At 49.2% G+C, this 24,337-nt stretch overlaps 1 protein-coding gene across 3 annotated transcripts in view; it reads left to right on the top strand.

Annotated features, from left to right (window-relative positions):
* LOC111144798 (nebulin related anchoring protein) overlaps positions 1-24,337 on the top strand; it is a 69,231-nt gene that overhangs the window by 26,269 nt on the left and 18,625 nt on the right. For 2 of the 3 annotated variants that reach the window (XM_022499276.1, XM_022499275.1), the window contains 16 exons: positions 814-918; positions 2,641-2,748; positions 2,995-3,096; positions 5,392-5,589; positions 6,162-6,266; positions 8,901-8,999; positions 10,073-10,177; positions 11,328-11,435; positions 12,909-13,220; positions 14,279-14,383; positions 17,113-17,211; positions 18,818-18,922; positions 19,620-19,727; positions 20,270-20,383; positions 21,831-22,028; positions 23,712-23,816. In XM_022499276.1, the coding sequence (XP_022354984.1) occupies positions 814-918; positions 2,641-2,748; positions 2,995-3,096; positions 5,392-5,589; positions 6,162-6,266; positions 8,901-8,999; positions 10,073-10,177; positions 11,328-11,435; positions 12,909-13,220; positions 14,279-14,383; positions 17,113-17,211; positions 18,818-18,922; positions 19,620-19,727; positions 20,270-20,383; positions 21,831-22,028; positions 23,712-23,816 (2,076 nt within the window). The remainder of the gene's footprint in view (positions 1-813; positions 919-2,640; positions 2,749-2,994; positions 3,097-5,391; positions 5,590-6,161; positions 6,267-8,900; positions 9,000-10,072; positions 10,178-11,327; positions 11,436-12,908; positions 13,221-14,278; positions 14,384-17,112; positions 17,212-18,817; positions 18,923-19,619; positions 19,728-20,269; positions 20,384-21,830; positions 22,029-23,711; positions 23,817-24,337) is intronic. The other variant, XM_022499277.1, reaches the window with a different exon arrangement.

The following is a 24,337-nucleotide window of genomic DNA, read 5'->3' as shown; positions in this document are numbered from 1 at the left end:
TAATTCTACAGTTTTACATTTTGTTTGAATCAGGATCTGAATGAAGTCCATGCTTGTGGCTGGTTGATAGGTCTTTAAGATTCTTTTCATCTTTAAGGTTTCCTGTTTATCTCTCTTCTTTCCTCGCAAGTGGTTTATAGAAGAAGCTGGAGTGTTGATCCTGTTATGTTTCCCATGGTTTGAGCCTTATGAACTGCATCCCAGTGTGGACTTCATGTGTTCTTCTGGCCTCCAAATGTCTTATAAAATAGTATTTGCATCTGTAGGGTTGATCAGGGTTAGGTTCAGTTTTGGGACAAGGATGCTTTGCAGATGATGCTGTATTTTTCCACTGGAAGTCACATAATGTCTGATTGACCTTTCTTTAGGTGACTTAAGGTGGCTTTTTTTTTTTTTCAGTGTGGGCAGCCATGGGATAATTACTCTCTGAGTATCTTCTCTGTATGTAAGCAAGATGTTCAGCACTGCGGCCGTTAAAAAAAAAAAACACAAAAAAACAAAAAAGCAAAAAACAAGTTCTCTACCCTCTAGTGCTTCATGGAGAGTTGGTGAAGTAACCACAGGGAAATCTTTTATAAACTCATAACCCTGAATGTGCCTTTGAATCGTTTTTCTTTTCATTCGACCTCTTTAATCAGTTCATTTAAACCATTCCTAAAATTGCAGGCTTCCTTGTCAAATGCCTTTTCTAGAAACTCCTTCTCAGCTATGGGCCCAAGGGGAAAGTAAAAAAGAGAGCGTTGCATCCAGAATTCACCTCTGTCTATCTAGACACCTTGCGCTTACTCTGTGGGTTTATTTTAAATCCAACAGGTGAATTATCGTGCTGACTATGAGAAAAATAAGTTGAATTACACCTTGCCACAGGATGTACCTCAGCTGGTGAAGGCCAAAACCAATGCTGAACTATTTAGTGAGGTGAGCAAGCAATGGAGGTGAGAACATGGTAGAGTTTAACTAACCAACGTGAGGATGAGGGCACCAGGCCTGGAAAGCAGAGACTATTGTCGTTGTGAGAGACGTTCATCAAAGGCACCCACCATGTTATGATTTTGAATTTTGCTGTCTCATGGCACGTGGTTGTTCCCTGGGGATAAACTGATCACAGGAATTTAATTTTTTTTTAAAGATTTTTTTTTTTTTTATTTGACAGACAGATCACAAGTAGGCAGAGAGAGAGAGGAGGAGGAGGCAGGCTCCCCGCTGAGCAGAGAGCCCGATGTGGGACTCGATCCCAGGACCCTGAGATCATGACCTGAGCCGAAGGCAGAGGCTTTAACCACTGAGCCACGCAGGCGCCCCAGGAATTTAATTTTTATTATGTAGACATGTGTTCAAATGCACACACACCACCATCATCATTGTCATGGTCCTGGTGAATTCTGACTGCTGCTTTGCTGTGCAAAGAAAATTTAAGGTTTCGTTTTTTTTTTTTTTTTCCTAAGATTTTTGTTATTTATTTGAGAGGGAGAGTGAGAGAGAGAGGGAGCACAAGCAGTGGGGAGAGGAAGAAGCAGTGTCCCCACTGAGCAGGGAGCCTGAACCGGGGCTCGATCCCAGGACCCTGGGATCATAACCTGAGCCCAAGGCAGACGCTTAACCAATTAAGCCACCCAGGTGCCCTGAAAATTTCAGTTTTAAGATCAATCTTAATCACTAGATTGTTCCTGGAGTCACAAGAGGGCTATGATTAGGCTTTTTGTCCTAGATGGGGGCAGGAGAAGAAGAAGAGGAGCCACCATTTATTAAATGACTGCTTTATGGCTGCTCATTGAGATGGCCGCCTTACATTTGAAATTACTGAGTCATCCTACCCCTAGCACCTATTTATGGCATAGACACAGTAGCATGGGCTTCGGTATCAGAATGCCCTGAGTCAGAAATTGGTACTGCCATTTTTAAGCTGTGTGACCTACGTAAGGTCGTTTGATGTCTCTGAGCCTCACAGGCCTAAAGCAAAGATTGACCGTTGGAGAGTAGAAGGCGATTTGATAGGTGTTGTTACCATGCCAACATTAGTAACTTATGTCTTTACCAGCTTAGTTCCCAGGTTCATGTTCTTTATCCAATTTATCCCCACAGCAACCCTGAGACAGGTAATAGGAGGTTTTATGTTGTTTTTTTGTTTTCTTTTCTTTTTTTCTCTTTTTCCCTTTTTCTTGCAAATGGCAAAGCAAGGCTGAAAGAGGTAATGTGCTTTGCCCAAAGTCTCATGATCAGGAAACAGCACAGCCCGGATAGACACGTGACTCTACTCTTTGTTCTGTCCCATCACCGCTGCCCTGCATGGCCCCACAGCTCAGGAATCAATGCACTGTCTCAAAAATTGCTATTTTGACAATAATAGCCGAGATTCTGGTCTGTAAACAGATGAAGAAACCAGCTTTGTTGTTGTTATTGTTTAGAGAGGAAGAGAGGGGAAGGGCAGAGGGAGAGAGAGAGAATCTTAAGCAGGTTCCATGCCCAGCACAGACCTTGGTCTCACCACCCAGAGGTCATGACCTGAGTCAAAGCCAAGAGTTGGATGCTTAAGCGACTGGGCCACCCAGGTGCCCCTGTTGTTGTTCTTTTAAATGTCTTTTTAACTTTGGGCAGGAATTTGGATCCTGACTCTTAGTCACCTGTGTTTCTGTTTGCCAGGTTAAGTACAAAGAAGGCTGGGAGAAGGCCAAGGGGAAAGGATTTGAGATGAAGCTGGATGCGATTTCTCTGCTGGCTGCCAAAGCCTCCGGAGAGCTCGCTAGCAATGTAGGTTTCCTCTCATTAACTCAGAAATATATAAGAAATGGTTCCCATAAAAATGTCGGCAGTCCCGCGGAAAAAAATAATGACTGCTTACATTGTAAACATCCCAGGACTTTAATCTTCTTCTGGGTTCGCGGAAGACCCGGGAGGTTGTTTTCAGAATTGTTCCCGTTACCTTGAGAATACCAAAGCCCCTGAGGTGGCACAGTTTCTCTTCCCCTCACCGTAGACTTTCTTCTTTCTCTCAAGATTAAATATAAAGAAGAGTATGAAAAAACGAAAGGCAAAGTCATGGGCACTACAGACTCAAGGCTTCTGCACTCCCTGCAGGTGGCCAAGATGAGCAGTGAGGTAAACTCTTTCCTGTCCCTCAACCCCTTCCTCAGACTTGTGCTGCTTTAAGTGTCCTTCCGGGGCCAACTTCACCCGGGACCTTATGGTTGACTTCCACCTACAAATTCTCTCGTGGCTTGTGTGAGGAGTTTGTTCACTTTCTTTATTTAGATGAGGCGTGTGGGCCCACAGGGTGACTGGCATCTATGGCTCAAGGTACAAAGGTGTCTGTCCACCTGTATTAATTCTGCAGAAGTCTACCAAGCAACTACGATGAGCAAGATCCTGTTAAGACACCAGGGCTGTAGGAATGAACAACACATAACAGGTTCCTCCCCAGGGGAGCGTAATCTTATAGGGAGAGTCAGACACTAAGCATCCTGCTTGTTGTGGCAATGTCCCCAGTGGGTCCTGTGGCCGTGACACACTTGATGTACAAAGTCGTTAGCAAACAACTGGAGCATGGAGACTCCAACCGACCAAAGTGACGCTGCTTGTAAACAGCTATAATGGCTGGAGATTAACCCTCTTAGGTGTCACTTACCAAGATGCTTTGTGGGGGAGGATAGACTTGGTGTCAGGTCAGGTCTTCCCTGACGATGCTGAGCAGGCCAAAAGGACACAGGAGCGTTGAGTTTCTGCTTTACAGTTGCCGCTCCAAGTTAGGAGGCCAGCTTATGCTGCTCCCATGGTGCGGCCAGATATAATTACCTGGTGAGTCATTCAGGAGCCATGGTTTGACTAGAATAAGAGAGTTGGCATCTGGGTTGCCATTTTGGATGTGACTATGGAACAAGTCCTGTGAAGTACATCATCATGAAATATACTAAGACATTGAGAATTTGGCTTCTTTTTAGACAGAGAACAAAATGACATTTCTTATTTGCAGTGGAGCAGTTGGGACCAAAAAGATTATGTCTTGTCCAAAGCCATATAGTAGTCAGTGATAAAGGTGGAGGGGTAGCGTTAGAGCCTAGGACTCTTAGTACTGGCACCATACTGCTTCTTCTGTAGCATGCCACCTCTCCCACCACCATTACCACCATCACCATCATTACCGTCATCATCATTATTACAGCCATCATCACCACCACCACCACCATCATCACTATCACCACCCTCAACACCACCACCATCACCACCACCATCATCACATATTCACTATAACCACTACCATCATTGTCACCACCACCATCATTACCATCACCGTCACCACCACCATCACCATCATTACCACCACCATCACCACTACTACCACCATCGTTGTCACTATCACCGCCACCACCACCACTATGACCACCCTCACCACCACCACCATCATCACATATTCACTATAATCACTATCATCATTGTCACCATCACATCACTACCACCACCACCATCACCACCATCTCCATCATCACCATCATCACCACCATCATCATCACCACCATCACCACCATCATCATCACCACCATCACCACCATCTCCATCATCACCACCATCACCACCATCATCATCACCACCATTACCACCATCTCCATCATCACCATCATCACCACCATCATCATCACCACCATCATCATCACCACCATTACCACCATAACCATTCATTACCACTGTCGTCATTATCACTATCACCACCACCACCATCACTATCACCACCACCACCATCACCACATATTCACAATTATCAGCATCACCACTGTTACCACTATTTTCACTGTCATCACCACCATCACCACCATCATCACCATTGTTACCACCGTCGTCACCACTATCAACATTATTACCGCCATCATCACCATCATCACTATCACCACCATCGTCATTATCATCCTCACTGTGAACATTTTTCAGGTGTTTGCTCTATGCCAGTCCTTGTACTAGGTGGATTTCAACTACTATTTTGCTTGCTTATCACAATAGTCCCCTGAGAACATTAGCCCTTATAGAGGTGATGTAACTTTCCAGAGGTCATCCAGCTGGCAAGGGGTAGACCAGCTTGAACTCAGGCTCATCTGGCTCTGGAGCCCAACCTTGTCATTCTGCCTCTTAAAGAGTCTACAGAAACCTTGGATAGAGCCTTCTCCTCCTGGATCAGCCAGATAAAAAGATTTAATATTGGTGAGAGGCATTCCTCCTACAGACAAAGTAGTGTGGAACCATAGCTCCCCAGCACTGCCCCCTTCTAGAACCAGAAATTGAGTCACACCTTTCTGATAGATGAGTGGCATTGCCAATTCCTCATGAAAGCCCAGGCTTCTTTCCTGTGTTGTAAATCACTTCTGCAAAGGCAGATTTCAAATAATGGCCTTGTTGATAACATTCAAGGTTGAATACAAGAAAGGCTTCGAGGAGAGTAAGACCCACTTTCACCTCCCCATGGATATGGTACACATCAAGCATGCTAAGAAGGCCCAAGCTCTGGCCAGTGACCTGGACTACAGGACAAAGCTGCATGAATATACCGTACTGCCTGAAGACATGAAGACTCAGTGGGCCAAGAAAGCCTATGGGCTCCAGAGTGAGGTGAGCCCCCACTCACTGCCAGTTCTCCTCACGCCTCTCCTGCAGTTGAGTACAGGGACATTTTGAGGGTGATTTGGAACCCGTGCATGAGTCTATGATGTAACTCGTAGGAGCAGGAAGAACTGCCAGGAGGGGCTGGACCCAGGGAGGACGGGCGGGGAGGTAGAGCTATGGATATTAGTCAAGACAGCGGAGGCTAGAGCGTGGAGACCTGGGGCTCTGAGCTATTGCAGGAGTCAAGATGTGCTGGTAATGGTGACGAGCAAAGAGGAAGAAGCAAGTGTTGAAGATGGCAAGTAAATCTTGGAAATTTAGCAGGTTGGTAGATAAGATTTTTGGTGAAAAAGACTGAAAAGCCCTCTTTGTCGTCAGTGATGGGGTTTTAACACTGAGACAGAACATGCTACAAGGTGGGCACAGTGGCTTCACCCCCAAGGAGAGTGCTGTAAAAGTGTAGGGGGACAGTTCTTTTAGGAAAACAAAGGCAAGAGTACGGATTCCCCTAAGTCTCCCGTCACCTTTGCCCCATCTGCCTCCCTATGTCCCATTACAGCCTGGGTTTTCTCTCGCAGCTGCAGTACAAGGCCGACCTAGCATGGATGAAAGGAGTCGGGTGGCTGACGGAGGGAAGTCTCAATCTGGAACAGGCCAAGAAGGCTGGGGAGCTGGTCAGCGAGGTAACCCGAGCGCAGGCCCTGGCTTCTAGTGGCTCTCAGTCCACGAGACCCTGAGAGCCGTCTTTCCTTCTGCTTCTCCCTCCCCAAGCCCTGTGCTTGTTTGGGGCCTGATTCAGAGGAGTCCTTCTTCATTTTGGCACCTGCAGTGCACTCTGGGTAGTCTTCACACCCTTACCCATCCTGGGCAGGTGTCTGCAAGGAGCCTACTGGTTTACATAGAGTAGCAGTGGCATCCAGAGACAAATTCGGAAGGGTGGTCATACTCAGTCGATGGGCACGTGGGGAAATGTGTTTGTCACGGAGGTGTGTGCGATTCCTCCTGAATCAGAGAACCTGATGTTCTGAGGTCAGCGTTCCCATGATGCCGGTGCCTTACCCTCACTGCAGACTCCGGGCAAGTTTCTGGAACCTTCCGATCCTCTTCCTCTTGGGTAAAACTGAGACTGTTAGAGCATCCCTGCGGCTCTAAGCCTCTGCTTCTCTTTGCACCCTGTAAAGCTGGCTTTGGCAGAGGGCAGAGGAGGACTTTTGAAGGGCATTTCATTCGGAAGTGTGACTATTTCAGGAACTCTGTTTGGGCTCTTCAAAGGGAACTCTTGTTTCAGATCAGGAAGGCTGAGTCGGCATATCTCTTGCAAATGGTAATGATAGTGATAATGGAGCTGACCTTCGTGGGCTGATAATAATTAGGTCATTATTTGACGGCTTCGAGAGCATTACATGCATATGGCGCATTTATGGCTCACAACCGTCCTATGGGAGTAGACACTCTGACTAACCTATCAATATCCTCATTTTCATGAGGAAAGAGATGGAGAGTCACATTTCGAGCAGGTAGCAGAGCTGGGCTCTGTTCCGGTGTGTGTGATCCGAGGCCCCAGCTCCTGCCCATGAAGTGGTCTTATATCCCCAAAGCACGTTTTATAAATTAATCTTATTTTTCCTGCTCATCATTCTCTCAGACACAGACACACTAAGGGTTGGAACATAGAAATAAGGAAGGTAGAGAAAAGTGAATGACACGTTAGGGTTCCTCTTACTTAGCTTCTTTTCCAGCCTGCTCAACTCCAGGTGGAGCAAACAAAGCCCCGTGTGTCTTGGATAAAGGTTTGGGGAGGAGACCCAGCTGGCTGACCTCCATCCTTGGGAATTCCCATCTCTGCCTGACTTCCTGTGCCTACTAGTTATTAAGCTCCTCGAGGGCCAGGAAGACAGCACCCTCTTCTCCTGTTTTATATTTCTATTGTACCCTGTACAGGGTGGATTCTTGGCTCCTCAGTCAGTTCTTATGATTTGACCAAAGGCAGAGTCTGGAACGATCGGGAATTTCCCACCATGGAAGGGTAATGCGACTTCCTTCAATTGTGTGGTGAAGTTTTCCCATTCAACGCACTGGAACGAGAGAGGAGAATAACAAGTCTCTTTGGAATATTGTCTCTAGAATTTCTTTTTTTTTTTTTAAGATTTTATTTATTTATTTGACAGAGAGAAAGAGATCAGAAGTAGGCAGAGAGGCAGGCAGAGAGAGAGGGGGAAGCAGGCTTCCTGCTGAGCAGAGAGCCCGATGTGGGGCTCGATCCCAGGACCCTGAGATCATGACCTGAGCCGAAGGCAGAGGCTTTGACCCACTGAGCCACCCAGTTGCCCCTATAATTTTTTTCCTCAAGGGAGGACACTTGGAAGCTTCGATATTCCAAACCCTATTCTGGGCTCAGCTGGTATCCGTGACCCTCTTGCTGACGGCACCGGGGGTTTGCTCCTCTCGGCTCTCCCCTCCACATGAAGCTTCAGCTTCAGTCCGCCATGCTCAGCTGCCTCCTTTCCCGTCAACTTTGGCATGTCCCGTGGAAAAGCCGAAGGAGCCAACCTCCGGGAAGGACAAGGAGTCCCTGTGGGGAGACAGAATTAGCACATCTGAAATATTGCCAGTTACTGTGTGGCTGGGAGGTGGGGACACCAGGAGGACAAGACCTCAGTGATCTGGAACACGGAGAAACTGTGAGGGTGAATCCCACCAGGCCGCCAGCCTGCTCTGTCCGCGACCCCCCACATGTCCTCTCCCTTGATCACAGGGGCTCCTTGGATGGTCGCGACAGCACCACGCATTCCGGTGACGGCTCACGTGAACACTCTTATGCCCCCGGACTGCCCTTACCGAAAGCAGAGCCGTGAAGCTTCTGCCCCTCCCACAGTGGGGCAGCTGCTATTTTTTGTACCATTGTGGCCAGAGTGGCTCTGGGGATTAAGGGATGTGCCCAAGGCCACGGAGCTGGAAAGAGGCGGAGGCGAGCTTTGGCCTCTGTCTTCCGGGTGGTAAAGTCCCAGTTCCCTCCACCTCCCTTCCTATGCCAGATCTCGATTTACAAAATGGATGCATCTCGGGGCACAAGGAGGGATATAAGGGTTAGTGGGGGGAGAAGTTCAGGGCCTTGCTCAGGACCAGCAGCTAAGAGAAGCTCCCCAGAGCAGGCTGTGTCAGGTCTGTGGGGTCCCGATGGAGCTGCAGGCCCTGCGGGAGGGCTCCCGCCCAGAAGATGGGGGAATCCCTGAGAACGTGCATGTGGTCGTGAGCACAAGTGCGGTGGTGGGGACAGCCAATCCGAATGCCACAGGGTCCCTTTCCTTTGGAAACAGAAAAACTACCGGCAGAGGGTGGATAAGCTGAAGTTCACCAGCGTGGCCGACAGCTCCCAGATGGAGCACGCCAGGAGGAGCCAGGAGCTGCAGAGCGGGGTGAGTCCCAGGCTGCCCCAGCCCCGCCGGGCCGCTGTGTCACAGGCTGGGCCCAGGCGCGGTCTAGGAACCACGAGCCTTTGCTTTTGACAGGCTGGGCTCGGCTTGCCCGGAGGCCTCCAGGCTGTGTGTGGGAACCAGAGTCCCTGCTCTCCCTGCCTCACCCACTCCCCTCCTCGGCTGGTTTGAGGGAGATACCCACTGACATTCTTCTCTTCCGGCTCTCAGAATTGCCCACTCTCTTCTCTCTCCCTCTCCTCTCTCTCTTCAAAGACTCCATAATTCTGCAGCCAGTAGAGAATTACCTTGGAGGAGGGTGACCTGAGCTCAGATCTGGGTGGCACGACAATGAAACAGCACGTGCCTTATATACACATCAGTGTTCGGCACTCGCCACCCCCACCCCCGCCACCGAGCAGGTGCCAAGCTGCTACAATGGGGCCAGGACCTTACCGGCCTTCCTTCCTAAAGGTCTAAGTCCACGTGCCAGAAAAGGTGCCATCCACAGAGCTCAGCGTCAGCAGGGAGCCGCTGTGGGGGGGGGGGGGGGGGGAGGGAGAGCGAGAGAGAGCAGAGTGCTCAGATGCCCACTGACGCTGACTTTCGGGTCACTGCTCACTTTCCAGGTGTCAGCACCTGTGAATGCACTGGGATTATTGGGATTGATGGTGGGGGTGCAGGTGGCAGGGTAGGCTTCGAGTTTTTCTCCTTCGGGGAGTCTGTGCTCATCCGAGACCTCTGGGGGGTTATTCCTGCGGCTGTGGGCGGTGTAGATGGGAACAGCTTGGGAAGGTTGATGCCTTCTCATGGCAGAAGTGTGGGGACAGAGACCCTGGCGGTGTTGGTTCCCCAGCCACATTCTCCTCTCAGCTCCTTACTGCCGCTGCTTCTGCCTTCACCCCTCCGGCTGGAAGCCTCCTTTATTGCATTCCGCTGGCCAGTGTCTGGTCTGGGCGGGTTTGTAAAGGACTGCCTGTGCAAGTCACAGAGGCGGCAAGTGGATCTGAAGACGCGTCAGTGATGCCGGCCCACCCCGCACCACCTGCTCCTGACCCAGGGCTCTCTCCCAACAGGTGGCCTATAAGGCAGGAAACGAGCGGTCTGTCCATCAGTACAGCATCAGCAACGACGAGCCTCTCTTCTTACAGGCCCGAGCCAACGCTGCCAATCTCAGTGAGGTATGGCAAGAGGGAGAAGGCAGCTGTAGCCTTTGCTTCCCGATGTAGGCCCCTGGGCAGCAAGACCCACCCACCGTATTGGTGTGTCAAGGGAGGTTCCACACATCTGGGCACTGTAAATAGCCCAGCCAGCAGACCTTGATCCTGGCCAGTGTCTTAGGGGGAGGGAAGGACCACCTTTCCTAGAACAGAGCGGGTGGGAATCTTGAACGACTGAGAATATAACAGGGTAGGAGGCAGTGGTGATTGCCGGTCCTATTTAGAACAACATTAGGGTATTGGTAAGCAAGTGAAACTTCAAGGTGTTCACGCCACACTGCTTGGGTTTGCTCCTTGGGTCTACCACTTACTACGTATGTGGCCTTGGGCAAGTTCTTTGCTCTCAGTTGTCCCATTGGTAAAATCAGGGTCATACTAGTTCCTGTCTCATTGGGTTGTCACAGGCTTCAGTGAGTTAATATACAGAAATCCCTGGAAGGAGTATGTACAATGTAGCTATTACTCCTAGACACAAAAGCATGCATGGTCCCAACTTCCTTCTCTCTGTCTGCTAGGAGAGGCCTTCCTTAGCTCTCACACTCAGCAACCTGGTCCTTGGAGTCCTGGTCCGAGTAATAGGTAGAGGGGAGAATTAGAAGGAGCAACAGAGGCTAAATCAATTCACACACATAGAAAGAGCAGGAGACTTGCAGAGGAAGGAACTTGAAATCTGCAGGAGGGGGCAGGACAAGAGATAGGAGGAGCAAGGACAGACCCAGGGGGACTAGAGACTGGGGGCAGGAAGACAAAGGGAGGTAGTAGCTGTAAATGCAGCAGCAGCTGGTCTGGGGTGTGAGTAGGCGGGGGTGGGGAACAGGCCTTTCAGAAATGTTGCTGTGGGTTTTGGAACGTTGCACCACGGTCATGTGTTTGAGACCTCCCTGAAGACTCCTAGTATTTTTCAAGGTCTCTGGAGTTTGAATTCTGCTTCTTTTGACAGAAGCCCTGTGTGTCAGGAGGCCTTGAGGCAGGAACAAGGAGGTCCGGTGGTATTGTGGGTACCAGTTTGCTGTGGAAGGACAGTCAGTGTTGGCCTCTGAGAGAGAGCATTACAGAGGCCAGGGTAGCCCTCGCACGGGAGGGTGATCTCTTCTCTCCTGCCTCTCCTCAGAAACTGTATAAGAGCAGCTGGGAAAACCAGAAGGCAAAAGGGTTTGAGCTGCGTCTCGACTCCTTGGGCTTCCTGGCAGCCAAAGCCAACAGGGACCTGGCCAGTGAGGTGAGTCGGTGCTCAATGAAGGCTGCCATTTTCCGTCTGGGAGAGTCAGAGAGTTTCTGCACAGGCTCTTCAGCTCTCTGAGTGTCAGGGTCCAATCTGTGAAGTGGGGAGAGAGGTGACCTCTTTGCAGTGAGACTGCCACATAAGTGCCCAGCACACTGCCTGCCACACGTTGGTTTTTAGTAGCTGGAAGCATTAGTAGTAGTAGTAGCAAGACTAGTGAGCTAAATGGGTTATTTGACAGATTAACTGATGCCCAGAGACCTTCCAGGACTATCTAAGGACGTTGTGGCTGGTCACCGACTAAGAGCACGGGCTCTGGTAGCAGGTGGACCTTGATAAAATCCTCACTCTATCCCCTCTCAGCATTGTGACTCTGGGAAGGCTGTGCCACCTTGCACCTCTCCATTAACTCATCGGGAAATTGGCAGTTGCAAAGCAGTTATGAGGAAAGGAAACGATTTCATGCGTACTGAGTTTCCGTCGTCCAAAGCCATCTGCTGGGAGTCTGATGTGAGCTAAGAAGCCTAAGCCAGAATGTAAGGCCAAGTCCGCTCACTTCATCAAGACAGTCTGGCTTCCAAAATAGATGCACACCCATAAATGTACTTGTCTCTATAAATATATGGAGATATCAGCTGAACTAAACAGTGGCTTGGTGATGTGGTCGATCTACCTTCTGGCGTAAGCTCCTTCTCTGCTCACCTGGGAAGAGCTCACCAAGCATCCCTGGTCTGCAGACATGCTCTGAGGCCTGGAGTATGTGTGTATGTGGGGGGGTGCACGCTCACCTCAGAGTGAGGGTTCAGTAAAGACTGCTGTTGTAGCTGGCACAGAGGAGAGGAGAGCCCAGGTCTCCTGATAATGTTGAAAAGGTTGTCACATGCTTGTGTCTTGTTACAGTTTTTAAAGCATTTCCACACATATTTATTTCTTCTGATCTTGGCCTCACATCTTTTTCCAAGCCGGTGTGCTCCCTCATGCTCCCCACATTCCTGCATATTTCTGTGGGCTCCATTGTGTCATTTGAACTCTTTTCTCAAACAGCAATCATATTTTGGCTCTTCTCTGTCTTCTTTTCATGATGACTTTCTGCTTATGGTGTTTTCACTATTCCCAGGAAGGTATTTAAAGTGACTTTCATGAAAGCAGCAGGCCACTTAAAACTAAAGCCAGGAAAAACGAGGTTGAAGAGTAGAGATAAGAGACAGAATGTCACCAGGAACTCGGGAAAAGACCGTAGCATAGCTGGGCCTTCAGTGTAGCTCTGAGCTGACGGGCAGCTGAGGTGAAAAGGGAAATAGCGAGTAATATTTTAGTTCACTGTGTGATGATAGGAGGCACACTCCTTATGACTCTAATTCTAATAACATTCTGTTGTGTGGCTGTGTTGGAATTGTCATGCCTTCGGTTTGAAAGTGAACAATGGCTTCAGGAGATGCTAAGGCACTCCACTCTCTTCCTCCCGTTTAGGTGAAGTACAAGGAAGATTACGAGAGGTCCCGAGGGAAGCTCATTGGGGCGAAGGACGCCCGGGGCGATTCACAAATGAGTCACTCACTGCAAATGTCCAAGCTGCAGAGTGAGCTCGAGTACAAGAAAGGGTTCGAGGACACCAGATCCCAGTGCCATGTCTCCCTGGACATGGTCCACCTCGTGCACGCCCGCAAGGCCCAGCATCTAGCCACAGACATCGGCTACAAGACAGCATCTCATCAGTTCACCGCTTTGCCCACAGACATGAAGGTGGAATGGGCCAAGAAGGCGTACGATTTACAGAGTGATGTAAGCTCCGTGTGTGCACGTGTTCAAGTGTGCTAGTGCCCCCACCAGTGTTTGCCCGAGCCACCCCAGACAATAGCTAATACATCCAGATACCTGTTTCTGGATCGTAGGGCAGACCCATCCTCCCTCTCCTAGCGGCTCCAGTTTTATTCCAGCTCTGCCCACTTTAGATCCTATACCAGCACCCAGAAAAATCACAAAGGGACTTTCTTCTCCTGGGGTTTGCTCTGCCTTCGTTTCCCCTGTTTCCTTTTACTATGGAGGGGGCAGATGTATGTGTGACATTCCTAACTGTGGCCTGTTCTGGGACAGCATCTCCCATCCTCCTTCCAACTTGGCAGTCCCTTTTCAGGAGCAGCACGTTAACCCCCCAGAGCCCCCTCCCCTTTCTCCCTGTGTGCCCCACCTGGCTGTTCCACGAGAGGCTGGGGAGGGCAGTGCTGACACCCCCTTCCTCGTCGAGCTGTTTCCGGATAGATGGGCGATATGCTAGTTTTAGACAAGTGTCCATTTAAATGGCTTTCCATGAAAACGACTCCTTCAATGGCGAGTAAAGAAATGAGAACCCCCCCCCCCCCCCCGCGCCACACCGAGGTGTAAGAAGGAATACGGCGCGGTGGGAAGCCTCGGCTGTCTTGTGAAATTCCCTCAAATAGCTCCCCACCTGGGTTCTGTTGTGAATTCTCATTTTCTTCTCCCCTGCTTGTCATTTTAAGCAAGGAAACGGGGAAAGCAGACAATGAGGACGCTCCTCTTCCCGAGGTAGACACGCGTCCTTAATGAGGGACCAGGTGGATGAGCCCCGCCTGCTCCACCCCGGGCGCTGCTGGGCGGGGCCTAACGCGCTGGCCCGGGGACTCTCCAATTACAGGGGAAATTAATTGACATTTTGGAGCCCTACCTGTGACTGTACAGAAATGGATAAGACAAAAGTGGCATCTAATTTGACTCAGCTGGCACCAAGGCGACATCTGGGCGCCGTTAATAGCCCTTTAAATGTCTGCGCACCGACAATGGCCTGCCTTTTTTTTTTTTTTTTTCCCTCTCTCCTTTGTCAGAACCGATACAGGGCAGATGTGAGGTGGATGAAAGGCGCGGGCTGGGTCGCCACCGGGTCATTAAATGTGGAGCAGGCGAAGAAGGCAGGAGCACTCATTAGCGAGGTGAGACTTCCTGACAGCGTGCAACAGGCCTGGCTGCACGAGGCGTGTGGCATTTCTGTATAAAATTAAAATAATTTCCACTCAAAAGGCAAAGAAAAAGGCAAAGCTACATGAAAGGCCTGGAAACCCAGACGAGGGCTGGTAATTAGGGGGAAACTGCATACCAAACACACACCAGTAGGGGCCCACTGAGCCCTGGCAAAAACAAAGTTGGTGACAAATGGTATTAGGAATAGTAACGACAATCAAAAAAGAGCTCAATTGCTACCCACCAACTTACCTTTTTAATGAAGCAACAAGGGAGAGATGAGGAAAAGACCCATTTATTGCACCCAGAAAGCTCTTTCATGACTTTCTGTGCATATTCTCCCTCTCCTTCTGCTACAGTGTAAACAGTTTGAATATTCACGTGGAGTGGAGCATGTGACTTGGGTCTCTCCTGATTGGGGAGGGGGGGTCTCATTTCTATTTAAATCTCACTCCTGTCTACTTGTAGCCTCCCTGGCTGGACCCGAAGGTGTCACGGCGTGTTAAAAAGAGCCGTCTGCTCATATTTTAGGAGAGTTTCACTAAACAGATCGTTTAAAGACTAGATCAAGTTTTCTCAGTCTCAAGACTATTGACATTTTGAAAACTCTTGCTTGCGGGGAGCAGGGGGCTGTCCTGAGTCTTGTGAGGTGTTTGGCAGCACCCCTGGCCTCTACCTTCTAGGTGCCAGTAGCACCCTCTTCCCAGTTGAGACAACCAGAAATGTCTCCAGACTCTGCCAAAAGGTAGAGAGCCACCAGACTAGACAGGCCAGGGAGTGGTCCTTGCCTCATGTTCACACTGTGGCTGCACACCCTCCAACAACACAAGTCCCCCTCTGTTCATGTCTGTTTGCTCAGGAGGCAAGTGAGAATTTTTTTGGTTGCTTTCAGAGTAATCTGGTCTTTCTAGACTTTTCTGGGTTGGAGGGAGACCACAATGACATAGCCCCAGGAAAACCTGTAGCCTTAGTTACTAGTCTCCTGGGACCTTGTTTTGAGAAGACTTTCCTACTAAGTGAGTAGGTAAAACAGAAAGACCCTTCAGTTGTTTTTTCAAACACACCTGCCTAGCGTTGATATTTTCCTGGGGGAGGTTATTCTGACATGTCACAGAGTGGGTTCTGAAAGTAGGATCGGTCTGAGTGGCCTAATTTTTTGGAATCTTAGTCAACATGCAAGCCTTAGAAGACCCCGGGAGCTCTGTGGCTACTGTACTACCTTAAGTAATTCAGTCTGATTGAAGAAAGGCCTTCTTAAAAGGATGATTTTGAGAAACTTGCAGGAGCAAACATCTAGGTTTGAGGACTCATGATCCTAAACTCTCACTGGACCCACTCATAAAAGGATGTAAAAAATGAATTATACACTCAATTTAGACTTCAAGATGATCCCTTCATGCATCTGAGTCTGGCACCCAAGGGATCTTTCTGGAACTATTTATCCCATGGTGGGCCTAATTTTCCACCTCATTTTGCAAACCTACTCAACAAATGTGCTTATCTTCTATGCTTCACACCAGTTCCCAACTTCAGTCAGGCAAGAAAATCCTTCGGCAACTTTCCCCAATCACCTCATTTCAGTTTGGCACATTTCCAGTTTAGTGTCAAATTGCCTGACCTCTTAATTTTCAGACAGAATGCCACACACTGTTGAAAGAGCCACAAATGTACACACGCCTATCACTTAAAGCAGGAGCTGGCAGACCTTATTTGTCAAGGACCAGATAGTAAATATTTTCAGCTTTATGGGCCACACGATTTCTCTTGCAGTTCCTCAACTCTGCCATGTAAATGAATGAGCACAGCTGTGTTCCAATAAAACTTTATTTATAAGAACAGGTGACAAAACAGGGCTGGATGTTGAACTGTATCTGCTTTAAACAAAACAGGATACAAAAAGGGAACCTGATAAATGAGGAAGTGTTTATAAAATAACTATTCAATTTGTGGAAAGATACACTTTATAATTCCATTGAGATAGCAACTGTGCTAGTCTTCTGGAAATGTATTTGGATTAAAAAAAAAAAAACAGGAATTAATTAAGTGTGACTTTTAGAATCTGAATGGGGTATCTAGATCTTTGCCAGCATTTGAATTCTTTGTAATTCTTTGTTTTCCCCCTCCCCCAATGTCTTTCAAAATATATGATGGCTCCTTTCAATAATAGAGGTCTTCTTTGTGTTATTGTAACATTTTAAAGAATTCTTGCTTGTGTTAACTGGGTCCTAAAGTGATTGAATTGTTATATCGTTGGCTGTTAAATGCAAAGGTTTTGACTGTGATGATCTCTGCGGTGTCCTTTTGGGGAAGGAAAACGGGACACCTCAATTGATAAATGTGACTTCCTTCTTGCTTGGGGGACCCAAACTAAGATAAGTAAACAACCGTGACACAGTATTTGAAGTCTATAAAAAGAATTCTTCCCTAAGTGTGCATCCCGCAGTATTTTACGGGAATAGCCTAATTTTGCAATGTTTTCTTTGCACCAGGTAGAAATACTTTAATGTTAATTGACATGAGGTTATTCTTAAATTGAAACAAATATTAACCTGAAGGCACCGAGGATATAAAGATGGAGGAAGCCGAATAATAATTATGTTCACAAATTCACTCTAATCTCAAGCAACCTATGATTTTCCCTTTCAAATGGCATGAAAGAGCAGCACAAAATTCACAGCTTTGATCTTTTTCTGCTCAACAGAAGAAGTACCGTCAGCATCCAGGTGCTTTGAAGTTTACCAGTATTAAAGACACTCCGGAGATGGTCCAGGCCAGAATTAGTTATACCCAAGCAGTGGATGTAAGTGATAATATATATACATTATGACTCTAAGAGTGGGCTCTTCTTTCAACACCGCGATTGAAGCCGAGGGGTTCTTGTCTTGCTCCTTCTGTTGTTCTAAGGATGAAGGAACTTCTTGTCCTTTTGCCGAGACACACCTTAGCGGGGGTGCCTCCTCATTAGGATGCAAATGGGGTGTTACTGCTCTTCGGATGCCAAGTGGGGCTCCGCCACCCCGCCGTCCCCATGCTCTCCTATCTTCCCATTTGCATGTTTTCAAGAATTGTCTGTGGTGGGGCCTTTTCCCCCTGCCCTTCTTGTTTTGAAGTGTTGTTTTCAGAACTGGAACTTTGGGGGCCAAAATTCTTGGTAATTGGCAGACTCAGCCCTGCTAGGACTCCTTGGGACCCAAGGGCAGAAATTCTTGCTCTCTGAATTCCCCTAACGACTTTGAAAACGATTTGGGTCTTGTGTACATAAGACTAACTTTGAAGTCATTTCCCAAATTCCTTTTATAATGTGGAACTGAGATCTGGCTTTTTGCCCTCATGGCACAGTGTTTGTTGGGGACTAAATTGAACCATGAGATCCTATAAAAACTCACTTTAGGATATGGATCAACCCCATTTGGCTGATTTTATTGAGACAGGCCCACAGATCCTTATGCAGGGCAGGCGCACCTTAGAGATATCTTCAAACCATTCAACTTGCCGTAAGGAAAATTTACAAAAATTGATGGGAGAGGAGTTTTAAGATTCTTTCTTGCTTCCCAGTTGAATACATTATTCTGGGGATGCCTTATTCAACAGGCACTTGGAAATGTCCTCAGTGCCTGTCAGAACATGTTATGGGATGATTTACACACTTACGCGTTTAGGAATTTATAATTTTTTGACGAGCAGCCCAGCAGAAGCACCCTGAATTCTGAGAAACACAGATGGTCAAACAAGAACTTTTATATGAAGGAAAACACCACCAGATTCTTCCTTACCCTAACCGACTCTAGGGGGCACTGCTGTGATACGGAGAAACTTGGACACACTAATAAGATTTAGGATGGAAAAGGCTGGTTTAGAAACTCTCTCCGGTGGTCGATGCCAACTTCGTGTGTCGTCTCTACGAGGATGTCATGAGCCCAAATCAGAGTTCTGGGTGACTAGTACCCCAGACCCACCGAGTGGACATTTATTAGCACAAGAATCCTTGAGATGAGGAGAGGGAACAAGGACTGAAGTCGGCCCAGGGCAGACCTCACCTGTGGAAGAGCCATCTCTCATGCTTCTAGATTTCGATGCCCTCTCACGGTTTATAGGGCATAACAGAATTACTAAGGTTGAACTAGATCTCGTTTTCTGCTCACCCACGGTCAGCAGATGCTACAAGTGGAGAGTGTTCGCTGAGCGGCGAGTTTCAGCCTGTCTTGTCCCGAGCTGGGAAGAGGGGCTCGGGAGGGGATGAGGCGCACGTCGCCGTGCTGGCTGTGAGATCTCGGTAGAGGCACCCAGCATCCTGTCTCTACGGGGAGGGGGCAGCCAGCCCACCCTTGTCCCCGGGAGTGCAGCATGGCTGTTGCCTGCGTGGAGGAGGCTCCCGGGTCTAAGACAGAACCTCTCTTCATCCACAGAGGTTGTACAGGGAACAAGGAGAAAACATAAAGCATCATTACACTCAGACAGCCGACCTCCCTGAAGTCCTGCTGGCCAAGCTGAATGCCATGAATATCAGTGAGGTGAGGTGGATAGAAGGGGTCCTGGTTTTAATTAGGAAAGACCAGGGGGCCTGGGTGGGGCACAACAGCCTGGGCTCAGAAGGGCCTGGAGCCTAGTTTAACGCTCTGCTGTCGCCATCTTAAAATGTGTCATATCTTCATTGGCACGGAGCTCTGCAGATTAGGGAGGCTGTTCTGCAGAAGAGTCAAGCCCATTTACGAGAAGGAGACTGGGAAAACTGCCTTAGTATGAAGGGCATTTGTACTGAGGGGCTGAAATATGGAAGCATCAGAATATAGGCAAGTGCATCCAATGGCTCCGCCAAGGAGAGACCCTGCCCTCCCGGGATCATGATCAGCAACATCCCCCTGCCCTGACCTTTGATAGAGACTGTTGAGTTTTCTGTATTTTACGTAAAGAGCTCTGCACGCTCAACCTTATACTTGCTGCTTCCTATTCAGAGACATGTGGGTGTGTCTGACTCCAAGGAGTCCCCCCCAGGAGGCTCTACCCCCATCATGGGTGGACACAAGGCAGGATCCAACTCTTGGTGTTTGCTAAGACACTGTGATTTCGAGCTTCAAGGGGGGGCAGGTTGGCGGGGGGCGGGTGTGCGGGGAGAAAACCCAACAACAAAGCAGATCCCCATGTCGGTAATGAGAATTTCAGAACCACCAGATCCCATGACGTCTTTATTTGTCCACATCTTCCCAACAGACACGTTATAAGGAATCCTGGAGCAAACTTCGGGACGGTGGCTATAAGCTGAGATTGGATGCCATTCCGTTCCAGGCAGCAAAGGCTTCTGGCGAAATCCTAAGTGATGTGAGCATCCATCCCCATTACCGTGTCAACGTTTAATACTGACCAATTTTTACTGCATTTTGCCCCTCACCTCTGCCTTCTTTTGCCTGTGGATACAATCCTCTGCTCTCCCAAATGACTGTGTTAGGGCGATCGGATAACGACCAGCAAGAAAGAACAGACCAGACAACAAAAAAATCCCTGGGCCCGGGTACAAAGCCCAATGCCGGACTGTAACTCCAGACCCCGGGCAGATGAAATGCACCCTCCGCCAGGCACTTTCCTAAAGCAAGTCCGCGGGCAGAGACTGCTAACAATGCACCCACCTTCCTCCAGCGTGGGCCGCCCAAGTGCTAGCACGTCCTGCCACTTCATACCCAGCCCTTTAGTCATTGGGAGTCTTGCATATGAAAGACTGGGCCTTTTGACGACTCCCGCGCGTTTTCTTTTAACTCACCCAGTCACTGTCAAAAGAACAAAACATTTTCGCCCAATACCCACCTCTCCCATTCCGTGTCCCTTGTCCCCGAGCTGTTACTCTCTCCCGCTCTCTTTCCCTTTAGTACAAATACAAAGAGGCATTTGAGAAAATGAAAGGGCAGATGCTTGGCTCCCGGAGCTTGGAAGACGATCTCAGCCTCGCACATTCAGTGTATGCGAACTCGCTGCAGAGCGAAGTAAGTGGGAGAAAATACGGTGGAGCTGGTCCCCCACACCCCCGGCTAATGATGTCCAGCCAGCTTACGTCCTTGGTCCTTCTGGTTATGGCCACTGGTTCTGTCCAGATGAACTCTGTGTCGCTGTTAGGTCCCTTGGCTCCTCTGGGCTTCCGCTTCTTCCTCCATCAAGAGAGACTTAGCTCCCTTTGGGACTGGACATTCTGTGATTTGACTGGTGGCCCCAAATGAGGGCTTGTGGGCTAGATTTGCACAGCAGAAGTACTCTCTTTGGTCTGCAGAGTGAATTGATTGCAAACCTTTAAAAATGGAAATTTTCACATAAAAGTTTTAGACTTCTGGCCAGAAGCTGGGCCTGGACCCCTCAAGGCTAGAGTTGAAGTGGACAGCAGAGAGCTCCATTGAGAAGGGATCTCTGTTTCCCTGGTCATGCAGCTCCCCCCCCAACCCCCCACCACTACCTGCTTTACTCCCTGGTGCTACTTGTCTGGCCCCTGGAAACATCTGGGTGTGCAGCCCTTGATTTCGATCTCCTGGGTGCTGGCACGAGTGTGTACATGCTGTCCCCTTGCACACATGTGAGTTGGCTGATGGATCCACTATGTCACAGAGGACTAAGCCCCTTTTGCACGTTGAGCCTCACTTGACCATCAAACTGACCTAAGAGTGTGGGGTTGGACATGAATTGTCCTTGGCTTTATGCTGGGAGTTGGGGAGGATTCATGGAGATGGGAGCAGGAGGTTAGGGAGGGGTAGCTGGAGCTCTGGGAAGGATGGAGGAAGTGGAGATTATGTATCAGAGTTCCAAGAAAGCCCGGAGTGAGTTTCATCGATCTTTCAACAGCTTCTCTGAGGACTGCAGTGGGGCTCATGGTCTGGAATAGGCCTCTCCTTTCTTCCTTCAGCATGCATGTTGGGCTCTTGGGAGCACCATCCCTCAAAGCTGGCCCCACTGCTCCTGGCCCCCAGATTTCTTAGGAGGTCTCATCTGGTGCTTTGAAGAAGCTCTTCACAAGCTCACCCAAGTAGACAATCCCTGGTGTCAAAAATCTGAACTTGAGAGGGTGACGGGGAGAATCTGGTATGTGACAGGGAGAAAACCAGGTTAGCCTGTAACTTCTTCCCTCTGGAAGACAGGAAGATCTAAAGACTCGAGCAAGGGAATCACTGACATTATGTCTGTTTCTTGAACTTTTGTATGGTCTCCAACTGGGGGAGCCATGGGCCTTCCTCATCCAAATCAGGATGACCTCCAGGAACTGGGGGTGGTGAGTGTCAGCCCCGGTCCCCACTTCTGAAGCCTGTCGCCGCAGGAAGGGAGCACCGGTCTGGCCAGGATTGTCTCCCCAGCTTATCTGGGACAACTGCTTTGCCACCACTCTCCCTGATGGTCCTTCTGCAAATGGTGGCTTTGAAACAGGCGCTGTTGTTCTGTCTGCCCCTCTAGGTGAATTACAAGAAAGGCTTTGAACTCTCAAAGGCACACTTCCATCTGCCGTTGGACATGGTAACCCTGGTGCATGCCAAGAAGGCTCAGGGCCTGGCCAGCGACCAGGACTACAGACACCCGCTCCCCCAGTACACTTCCTTGGCCGAAGACCTGAGGCTCAGCTGTGCCAAGAAAGCTCATAAGTTGCAGAGCGAGGTAAGGAGACCCGGCGTCTCTCTCGGGGCTCCATCAGCTGAAATTTGACCATGATCATGACCATGAAGCTCCTGTTGGCACTGTAGGTGTCTCTGGAGGTGAGAAATCCTAAACCCGGGTTTTCTTTGGAAACACTGCCCGGTGTTCCTGCCCAGCACGATTGTACGGATTTAACAGCAGCAGGAGACATTTACTGTTTCTGAGCATTACGTTTTCATGCATGATCTCATTTCTACCTCAAAAGAACCCTAAGTCAATAGTCTTTATCCTATTTTAAGGATACATTACAGTGAGGCTCAAAGGAGGGGAAAATGTAGCTTGCCCTAGGTCACACAACCATCAGTGAGAAGGGGGGGCTCGAACTTACATGGTGTCTGACCAAGATGCCCTCGGTTCACAGGTCTGCATGTTTAGGATTTGCCAATGGCATTGCCTCTGGCCTCAGCTCGGACTGGGGGTTCTTTATGGGGCTCAGTACATTCCTGAGCTGCCCATTTTCTGCGGGAGCCTATGCCCTGTTGGGAGAGGGTGGGTCAGAGCGGACCCACTTCAAGCAGAGGAGAGTGTCCAGCGGAGGGCAGGACATCGGGCCCCAGAGATCCTTCCTGGGTCCCTGAAGGGAGTTGTAGAGGCCTTGATGGGCCTCCCACATGCATTTCAAGCTCATGCCGCCTGTTTGCTGAAGGAGGTGGCCCGGGAGTGTTGGGGAGCTTTGAGGATTTCCTTACTCCCAAAGAGAGCCTGGATGTCTCCTCTCAACAGGCAGGGGCATCCTGTTCAGTGCTCGCCTTATTTCCCAGCTTGCTGGGTTTCCCTGGGATGGGGTTTGCAACTAACGCGTCAGGATTGGAAGGCAAAACACCGTACAAAGACTGCTTCCTGTTCTGGCAGGGGCTGGAAGCAGAGGGGTGCTCAGATTAGGGATGTCTGTCATCCATTCGAATCTTCCAGCTGTGTGCAGTGTTTATCGGATGACATGAACTGTCAGGAACCCCAGAGCCACTGCAGGAACGAGGGAGCAGCCACGCTCCACTTGGAACCCGTGTGTTGCCTGAGCAGAGCCCTCGCCTGCCGTGTCTCTCATTGTGATAGCAGTTGGAAGACAGCACGCCCGGGGTTGGGGGGTGGGGCAAAAAGGGGGGGACACCTTGGTGGCTCTGCAGGGGAGTGAATTTGGGGACCCTTTAAACTGTCAGCCCAAATCACTCAGGTGCACGCACTCGCGCCTACCCACGATAGACTCAGACAGGCCTGTGCCAGATGATTCTGGATTCATTTATTAGTTCTTTCTTAACCCATGATTCATTAATGCCGTCCTCTGCGGCTGGGTTTTGTTTTAGAAGACCTATTAAACCATCATTCCCACATTTGCCCCAAGACGACTGACTTCCTAACCACATTATTTTCTGATAGCCCACATTAAGATAAAAACCCGCCTTCCGTCCTTCTGCAGCTCCTGAGACAAGTGACAGCAGAAAAATCTTTTGTCCTGACCTACGTTTTTGTTTCCCCGATGAGCGTTAACTGAGGGGCATCGTGTGTGCACCGAGGGTGACCTCTCCGGAGAGACTGGCGTGGCCTGGCGTCCTGATTCTGATGTGGCCCTGCCTTGGGTCCTCCGTTTTTTCTTCGCTTCCTTGTTCCGTGAGTTTGGCTAATCTGATGCCTCGTGTTTTTTTACAGAATCTGTACCGGTCGGACCTGAACTTCATGCGAGGCGTTCCCTGTGTCATCCCGGGCACGTTGGAGATCGAAGGGAGAAAGAAAGCGTCTGAACTCATCAGTGAGGTAACCGGGGATCCTGGATGGACCGGTGATGGGGGTCAGTCTATTGCCATGGCAGAAGTTCCCTCCCAGCACTCAGCTTGCTGCTCACTGCTAGAGCGAGTGAGACGTTCAGCTTAACAGTGGCCACTCACGGCATTATCTCTCGGCCGGCCCTTCTTCTTACTAGATTCTCCAATCCGACTGGATGTCATTTAACACAGTTTTGCAAATATCGAGCCGGCTCCTCGATATTCTTATAGGTTCCTCGGTGAACCTATAAGAATTATTCATTGACTTGTAAGATTTGCTTTCCTAGGGTACAATGATAAGAAGGCAGGCCTTGGAGACCAACAGAGAGGGAGACTGAGATTCTAGTCCAGCGCTCGTTGGCTGTGTGACTTCTAGCCTCTCACCTGCCCCCTCAGTCTCAACTTCTTAATCAGTGAAATGCTCCTACCTCCCTCATTTAGTTTTTAGGGGATTAGCACTAACAATCTAAGCAACAGTCCTACTCTGGTGGCCGGGAAATGATTGATAGAAGC

This window comes from Enhydra lutris, unplaced genomic scaffold (genome assembly GCF_002288905.1).
Source record: "Enhydra lutris kenyoni isolate GAN:26980312 unplaced genomic scaffold, ASM228890v2 scaffoldscaffold12, whole genome shotgun sequence".
Taxonomy (NCBI): Eukaryota; Metazoa; Chordata; class Mammalia; order Carnivora; family Mustelidae; genus Enhydra; species Enhydra lutris.
Note: the sequence above shows the minus strand (reverse complement) of the source record. Positions and strands in the feature narration are given on the sequence as shown.